Source organism: Dicentrarchus labrax, unplaced genomic scaffold, assembly GCF_905237075.1.
Source record: "Dicentrarchus labrax unplaced genomic scaffold, dlabrax2021, whole genome shotgun sequence".
NCBI lineage: Eukaryota > Metazoa > Chordata > Actinopteri > Moronidae > Dicentrarchus > Dicentrarchus labrax.
In genome coordinates this window covers 22073002-22082382 of record NW_026136712.1, presented here as the reverse complement: position 1 = coordinate 22082382, position 9381 = coordinate 22073002, and the positions used below count along the sequence as shown (strand labels likewise).

General features: G+C 40.1%; 1 protein-coding gene across 1 annotated transcript; it reads left to right on the top strand.

Annotated features, from left to right (window-relative positions):
• The first annotated feature begins 1876 nt into the window (after window positions 1-1876).
• Window positions 1877-6372, top strand: chmp6b (charged multivesicular body protein 6b). Its single transcript, XM_051417085.1, has 8 exons — window positions 1877-2107; window positions 2686-2795; window positions 3106-3193; window positions 3281-3367; window positions 3453-3518; window positions 3624-3704; window positions 3851-3923; window positions 4344-6372. The coding sequence occupies exons 1-8, from the start codon at window positions 2045-2047 to the stop codon at window positions 4391-4393; spliced, it is 618 nt and encodes a 205-aa protein (XP_051273045.1). The 5' UTR covers window positions 1877-2044; the 3' UTR covers window positions 4394-6372.
• The last annotated feature ends 3009 nt before the right edge of the window (window positions 6373-9381 follow it).

Here is a 9381-nt window from a genome sequence, read left to right as displayed (position 1 = left end):
GTTTGGTCCTTTTTTTGATGAACTGACCAGAAAGTGAGACACTGAACTGACACACTGCTGAAACACCCTTTAGTTTTAGTCTTGTTTTAATTCAACAGTAAATTCTTTATATATGCCATTCAATTAGAAAATAATTGAATGGTCTTAATGAGGCTTTTTAACCATTTTACACACTGGATGAACAACTTCAGTAAATTTAATGAGCTTTACATTAAATCTCTTACAGCAAAAAGTAACAAATACAGAAAAAGACGAGTGGAAACAAGAAACATGAGAATATATGGTTTTAAGTGCTTCTGTTAAATGTGACTTTAACTTGGTTAACCTGGTGGTATGCTACCATTAATGCTAGATAACGTTTCTGATTGTTATTATATATACTAATATTAAGCTATTAGTCTTATTTCTCGTTTTTATTTTAACCTTTTTTATTTACTTTTTTTCTTTTTGTTCAATAAAGCAAAGCAGAAAAAAAAAACTTCAACGTCACTGTGCCCGTAAGCCAATGTCGTTTGAACATTTTATTTTGAAATTATTCACCGGAAGTCTGCCATCATGTGTTAACTTCTAACTTTTAATGCTAATTATTTAAAATGTAGCAAAAAAAGTGAGCTCAGTAGGCCTAAGTATTATTTTACTGTATTAAACATGCGTTTTTAAGTGTATATTTAAAAGGTAAAACTTTATATTAATTAATTATTATATCGTCTGTCTGTTAAAGGTATTCATAAACGTACGATAGAATTTATTAAAATGTGTTAGTCTGTAGTGTTTGCTGCCCTCCAGTGGTCACTGTGCGCAACTACAACTACTCATTTAAAAGCTAGCGTCAATGCACACAAGACAACCTACCACTCTTCCGGCGAATACTTTCAGAATACAACACAAAACTATTAAAAAAATCGTTATTAATATTCTTTAGAGATGGATATTAGTGTTATAATAGTATAAAGTTTAGCTCTAGTGTTTAAAATATCTGTAATATTAACACAGAAGGGAAGCAGAGTCATTATCACGAGTGTTCACTGCCCTCCTGTGGCCACAGTGGAGAACTGCAACACAATAAAATAGTAAAAACAGCGTCAATTCAAACATGGGAACATACCACACTTCCGGTAAGTACTTTCAAAATACAGTGATCAAAACGACGATCAAGTTAATTGTTTGGGAATTTGTAAGTGAGCACAAAAAGCATTAATCTAAACATAATTATTATTATTATTATTATTATTATTATTATTATTATTAGTAGTAGTTGTAGTAGTATAAGAAAATGTATATTTTTTAAATTATTGTGAGTAATGCACAACAAATTGTGATTTATATTACACTACATTTATTTAGTTGACATTAGGTGAAATTAAATACAGGTACAAAACTGCTAAAATACTTTTCCAGTTCCAAAGAAAAACTGAGCAAAAAGAGCAAAATACTAGTTTGATAAAGAATAGATTGTTAATACAGTTACAATCATTTTACTGATACTTCTAAATAATATTAATAACCAGTGCACACATCTGTATAATTAACAATCATCAATAACAACGATTTTGATGATTTCACGATAATTTCTTAGTTCGTTTATTCAGTTTGAGCACATTATTTTGAAGGTACTGACCGGAAGTCGTTACACGCTGTTGTGTCCTTATTGACGCTAGCTTAACGAATACTGTGCTGTAGTTCCCCTTTCTGACCACCGGGGGGCAGTAAACAGTCGTGATTCTACATATTCAGTTCGTTTTATTTCACGCTTGGCGCAGACTTAACGTAATTTAATGACATAATAAATGTAAATTTAAACATTATTTATTGCTTATGTTCAACTATATCTGAGTCTTTTGCCAGAGCTCGTTCCTCCGGTTTTTGTCCCTGCCCAGATGCCGTCCTTCCTGCTGTGGGTGTGGACACAGATGACTACACAAATAATGGAGGAGAAGCTCCACTAGTCTCTCTCTTTTCACTGCAAGTTAGAAAACAGTTTGAAAGCGGAGAAGTTTCCCGTTCGGTTCCCGGTTGCACACTGTAGCTGGGATGCTGAGTCAGGATGGGAAATCTTTTCGGGAAGAAGAAACAAACTCGAGTTACAGAACAAGACAAAGCGATTCTGGTAAGTGTCACAGGCTAGCTAGCATTAGCCCCCCCTGTCATGGAACGGAAGCGAGCCACGCCGAACCGCGTTGAAAAATTGTGGTCATTTCATAACTTTGCGTGTCACCAGCCGGAGACACCAAATATATGTATAATAAAACTTCACCATTAACACTCTCTGACATACTCTTCAATTCGGCTCTGCTGTATCTGAACAATATCATTATTTAGGCTGTGGTGTGTTAATTTCAGCCTTCAAGCTGCACCATTAAGACACTATAACTCCCTTTTAAAAGTTGAGATATTAACTACTTAAATGAAAGTGGTGCTCTGCTACTTGTATGCCGATTTTATCCCAGGAGCATAATGTAAGTCTGGCCTTGAAAGTCTCATAATTATTTCTTATGACTGGTGTTTTACAGGGTGAATGATTTACTGCAGATACTCAGATTGCAGCTACTGTAGAGTTTGACAGCAGCCTGTCTGCCTGCACTGTAATGGCACTGACAGCTGCATAGCACAACAAGAAGGTGCTGTATGATGTTAATGAGGTATATGTGTGGGTGTACTGACTGTGTCTCTGATTCCTTATTGCAGCAACTGAAACAGCAGAGAGATAAACTGAGGCAGTATCAGAAGAGGATCAACCTGCAGCTGGATAAGGAGCGACTGTTAGCCAAGCAGCTGCTGAAAAATGGCAAAAAAGAGTGAGTATAGGAACGGATTACAGCTCAATGTTAATGTGAAGTTCAGTTTATAGTCAGAAAACCAAAAGCTCTCTCTGTGTGGTTGTGAATTGGATACCTGCGACTGTGTTGTGATACTGTAAACCGATACGTTGAAATATTTATTATTTTTAATCTAGTTTTATCAAAACTGTAGTATAAAAGAAGATTGTCTGATGTATTTATCTCTTTATCTCTGTAACATCCAACACCATAGCCCTCAGTTTACGTTTATAACACTGTATCACAAAACTAAATATTAACCCCTTCACTGTCTTTGTGACTCGAACAGTAAAGCACTCCTCCTACTGAAAAAGAAACGCTACCAGGATCAACTTCTGGACAAGACGGAGAACCAGATCGGCAACCTGGAGCGCATGGTGAGCATCGGAGGATCCGACCCACCCGGCGTGTAGCGGCGACGCTAAGGGGAAACTAACGGTTCTTCTCTTTTCGGCTCATTTCAGGTTCAAGACCTGGAGTTTGCCCAGATCGAAAGGAAAGTGATCGACGGGTTGAAGGTTGGAAACGAGTGTCTGAAGAAAATGCACGAGGTAGGCGAAGTAAAGTCACGTGTGATGCATCACATCCTCTGCCTGTGTCACCGGTTACTGACGAGCTCTGTTCTTCCCGCGTTAGGTGATGTCTGTTGAAGAAGTAGAGCGCATTATGGATGAAACCCAAGATGCCATTGAGTACCAAAGGGTAAGCCTCAATCTTTATGTCAGGAATACAGGACAGCGATTGACTTTAAAGACGTTCAGCTGAACTCTGACCTGCAATATAAAGCTGTTCGTTGTGTCTCCGCAGCAAATAGACGAGATGCTGGCTGGATCTTTATCACAAGAAGATGAGGATGCTGTTCTGGCTGAGCTGGAGGCCATAACTCAGGTTGGTCTAATCACCGCCAGTACGAGGGTTGAACTCCTTCATGTAGATGAAATCAGTGGCTCAGAGGATCCAAAGCAGCTCTGCTCTTCAACCTTTTCCTCATCTCGTGTCGTCTCTGTTCTCTCGTCTTTTAAACTGTCCCTCAGGGAGACGTTGAGCTTCCCGAGGTTCCCTCAGACCAGCTGCCAGAAGTCCCAGAGGCCTCGGAGGAGAAACCGGGTTCGTTCCCTCGCACTTCCCTTTCTTTATTGTAGATGTGTAATCATTTGTGCCACTAGGGGGTCTCTGACATCAACACACTGACAACAGACGTAGTTTGTGGATGTTGTGAAGTAGCGTGGGATCATGGGAGTTGCTTATTGAACAACCAGCGTTGCAGATGAATATCAGACAGAAATCATGTTCACTGACGAGGTAAATGAAGGTTTTATTCCTGTTAATCTGTTAATCACATTCTTCAATAACTCAATCGTATTTTAAAAGCAGCTGAAATGTTCCTTACATTATTTAACTGCTGTTGAAATATTAACAGTTCTTTTATCCAAATTAAACGTTTAATCGACTGATCGATGGCTCCCCCGGTTCTCGCTGCCGCAGCCTGCTGCCTTTTGTAAGTCTGTGTATGTGTTTGTGTTCCAGAGAGGGAACGTCCCAGAAAGAAGCCGGAGCGAGAGCTGCTCGCTGCGTAGGAACGCCACTGACCTCCCTCAGCTCATCTGCTGGACCTTCTCCACAACAAGTCCAACATGAACCCACAACCACACGAACATTAGCGGGAGACCTCTCTCTCTCTCTCTCTCTCTCTCTCTCTCTCTCTCTCTCTCTCTCTCTCCTGCCGTGAAGTAACAGCAGCCACTCTCAGATACTGAGCTTCCTCCTCGTCATCCAGCCGCTGTTTGTCCTCGTCTGCTGCGGGCCGACACCCAGCGGCAGCCGACACCCGACGGCGGCCGGGACCGGTTCGCTGCAGCGAGACACGCTGATCTGAACCATGAAGACCTGTGACATCAGAATATTGTGCCTAACCTTCGTTTGAGTGTTCTTCCTCTGTGTTCATTTTACACACATCGACTTAACTTAACTGCATGTATGTGTTACTGTAACTCATCGAATCATCCTCTTAATGGGCTCCGTTAAAGGGTCAGTTCACCCAAATTACAAACAGAATTTTATCTTATCAGGTTTTTTAACTCAACAGCAGCATCTGTTGCCAGAAAACAGTTTTATTGGGACTACTTTCTACCAAAGAAATGATCTTAAACTGAAATTAAAAACAGTTATTTAGAGAGCAGGGCGACATATATAATGCCGATATCCAAACAAAGAAAAGTCATGTATAATTCTGTTATTCATTGCACATTACAGTCTAATGGTTAACTTAGCCAGAAACATGTTGTATTAGATGATGAATCAATGAAACATAAGAATACATCTGTTTATGCTGTAGATAGTACTGCAGGTCATTTAAGTGCATTATTATGACAATGTATAATTTATATATATATATATTAATACTAGTCAGTAATGAGAAAAGTGTTAACATTTAGAAAAAGCTTGTCTCTGTACGCAGAAACCAAAAGGGAGAAATTAAGTTCTGATGTTTTTTGGTTTCATGACGGTGCTTCCTGTCTTTGCGTACTGTTAGCTGTCAGTCTACGTAGATGATGAACTTTCCCCAAAGACTTTTTTATGAATCCATGAAGCTACACTTTTTGGCGGCCCCTGTGGACAGAAGCGGGATTGTTTCCGACTCGGTGGCGGGCGTCAAGAATATCTCTATAGAAATCTTCTCGCTGATGCTCTTTGTGTGTGAAGGTCACATAGAGGCATCAGAATGAAATTTAGACTCTTTATAACCAGTTACAAACTCCTCACAGTATCTTTAAAAAAATTATTGACGATAAATAAAAATCAAACACTGAAGGACTAAATGTTGTTTCAGTTGGCAAATAAAAGCAGAACTATGATCCCGGCCAGACAGCAGCAGGACTGAGTGATAAAATGTCTTTGTTGAAATTTGAGTGGGCTGACCCTTTAATGCAGGCGGGATGGAACCAGAACCCTCTCACAGTACGGGCCTACAGGCTGCCTCACTCGTACCGGCTTTGCTTTCATACGACTCATTTGACCCGCCCCAGAACTTTTTGTAAAGTACGGAAACATTTGCATAAGCGTCTGTTTCGTCGAATATTCTCTCAGTCTGACCTTTTTTCAAGCAGCTTAACTAATCTAATTCTCTGCTCCCCTTGTGGATTAGTTCAGTGTCATTGGAGAAAGGGCTAATCATATCGGCTGTGGGCTTACCTATGAAGCCCAGACAACAGTTGTTAATCTGTTCAAGGTAATAACTTTACCCACCGAGTATTATCAGCTCCTGTAATTATTTTACTGTGCATATCATGCTCAGATTGGCTCGTATAGACCTGTGTTAAATTGCAGCAGGAACGATGACCTACATTCATGAGGCTTAGGCTTGTGTATCTTTGAAGATCTATCTAACTAATCTGTAAATCAGTTAATCTTACAGACACAAAAACACTGATGACTAATAGTCAGGCTGCAGACGTCGTTTCATCAGCACAGCATCGTCTTAATATGGGTCTGGAAATTGTACCTCTGTACCTCTCTGTACATTCTTTTTACAATAAAAGTGTTTTTTTAATTGTCATACTCTCCGTCGCCTCACTGCAGGCCACAATTCAAATCTTCCATGAGTGAACACAAGGTGGCGACAGATATTTTCTAAACCTCTGCTGCAGAGTACCTGCTCTACAGTCAGTACTTATTCTACAGTCAGTACCTGTTCTACAGTCAGTACCTGCTCTACAGTCAGTACTTATTCTACAGTCAGTACCTGCACTACAGTCAGTACCTGCACTATAAGGCAGAGGAACTAATGCTACAGAAGACGGGTTTTAAGACTTGTTTGAAACACAACATCTTCACGCATAAAGCCAGCTCCATAAGGACACACTTCTCTCAGCTTGGTGCAACAGACCACTGAGCTCAACCCCAGCCAACATCTTTAGTATGAACTGGACTGTGAGTCAGCCCTTTTATATTTATATATATATATTTATATATCCCTTATTTAACCAGGTAAAAGGCAGCATACATTGTTACAGCAGGTTCAATACAATACAGGTAAATACAGCTCACACACACTACAGATGAGTCAACACAATACCCAGTTAATATGGAATACAAGGTCAGGCACAATTTTATTAAGTTACGATTTCAGTGACAGCTGAGGAACAATCACCTTGACCAAGAAAACCAATTTCTTGATCTTTTGATAATGATAATAGGTCCCGCTGTACATCCTTCCAGGAAGAGGGGGCAGCACTTTTAAAAGCATTTTTGTGCTGTAAAGTCTGATACCAGAAGAGTGGAGGCAGTTAAGGGAGCACATTAATGGTCTTCGTCATCCATCTGCAAAAAGATTTTATTTTCATTTCATTTACAAATGAAGAGAAAGGAAATCTAACCTTTCAGTACCTTCACACAGACAAGAGAACCCATTTACAACCCTCTCTTTCTCTCTATTTATTTTCCAGCATTTACGTCTCAGATGGAAACTATTGGCACAGCGTGACCTTGTTTGCACTCTTCACTATTGTTATAAAGGTTATTGAAGACTGTTTCTACAGGACAAAAGCATCAGCTAGACCTTTGCAAAGTGAAAGGCAGCCATGAAATATTCCTATCTATAGCCTTGAAGTATTCTCCCTAAACAAAGCCTGTGCAGTGACGCTCCATCATCCCGGCCTCCTGTGAGCCTGAAATAGCCTGAGTTGGTGTCTTTGTCTTACTGGAATCCACTTCACACTCATGTACTCTTTTTGAATGGACCGGCTCCATTCTGCAGCTGACTGTGCACTACAAGCTCATTGGGGCTGCGTGGGAGTGGGCGACGCACAGACAAGTCGCCGCGCTGATGAATCACGGACGTGGAGCTGAGCAGAGAGAAAAGGCGGAGAGGACGATGGTGAGTGGGATGTACATGAAGAGGAGATCAAACGCTGCTGAATGGATGCTTCAGGTGTGTAGGTGTGTGTGTGTCCTGCCCACCCAGATTCTTGCCTACCTGCTTACACCTCCACTTTGGACTAAATATACCTACAGGCAGAACTGTTTTAAAGTCATATAGGGAGGTCCAAGTCAAATCTCACATCAGTTGAGTTCATGTAAAGGCTCTAGTCTTATAATAAAAAGTCTAATGTAAAGTCACAAGTCCTAAAGGACAAGTCCAAGTCATGCGACAAGTGTTATCATCATTTAATACTGGAATGTTTGTGTCTTAGTCTTAAGTCAGAGCTGACTGGAGGACATCCAACAGGGTACCCTTGCTCCGTGTCATTCCCCATCTCTCTCTCCCCTCACATCCTGTCATCTGACAACTGATGGCTATCAAATAAAGGCATACACCAAGAAAAAGTAATAAAAAAAAGTCTTTAGGGAGTCAAGTCTTAAGTAACTGTAGCAAAACAGCATGAAAGCTCCAGTGTGTAACATTGAGGAGGATCTATTGTCAGAAATGGAATATAATAATCAAAGGCATGTTTTCATGAGCGTGTAATGCATGAAAATAAGAATTGTTGTGTTTCCGTTACCTTAGATCGAGACATTTATCTACAGAGGCCTTCAGGGGAGGGCGCCATGTTGAACCACCATGTTTCTACAGTAGCCCAGATCCACTAGATGTCACTAAAACCTTTAAACAGTGCTAAAGCTTACTAATTAACACTATATATGTTGTTGCCTTAACAGGACCAGTAAAGGTGCCAGTGCCCTAATTCAACCCTAACCTTAGCCAGAACCAGAACATACCCATAAACCTAATTCTTTTGGTATTTTTTAATCCATTTTAACAAGGACATTTTCAGCTTTAACAAAGACTCGCCCTATGCCCTACTCTGCTTCTGATTGGCACTAACCCTAACATTTTTTTAACTCTCGCCGTCTCAGTCCTTTCGTCCAAGTCTGAAGTCTACATCCAGTTTTTTAATTTGAGTCTGTCGTGAAAATATCTGTTTTAAATCAGTTCTGGAGGCAAATCTGAAGAAAACTGAAACAAGTTCAAGTTCACACTGTTGAATGTTGGCCATTAAAATGACTTTTCCCTTTTAAACCTGTGTTTTTATATGATGGAGACCAAACCATGTGTATCTGTTGCTGTTCAATTTTGTTGTTTGTTTCTAGGTTTTTCCAGAATTTGAGACTTTTTGGTTTTCTAGTCTCAATCAAGTCTCGGGTCCTCATTGCTGTGATTTAAAGCCCAACTCAAGTCTGCCGCTCTGCTATTATTTACTGTGATTAACAATCATTATCTTAATTCATTTGTGTATAATTATACTTTGAGATGGATTGGCAGTCAGCAAACATAATTGAAGTCTACATTCAATTATGGAAACTAATTGAGGGGGTTGAATACTCACAGAGGAGTAAATCAATAGCCTCGCTGACAGTGAGAATGTTGCTGCTCGCTCTGGTAAAGACCAAACATACCTGATTGATTTCCACTGTCTGCAGTTGGGTCTCCTCGGGATCCGCTTTAATCAGATGTGACAATCGAAGCAAAATCAGTCTGTTCTGATAGTGAGCTGAGGATCCACTTTATTATCCTCGCTACCACCAGCCCTAAAATATCTCGCCTGTTTTATCTCACCTAAAAATG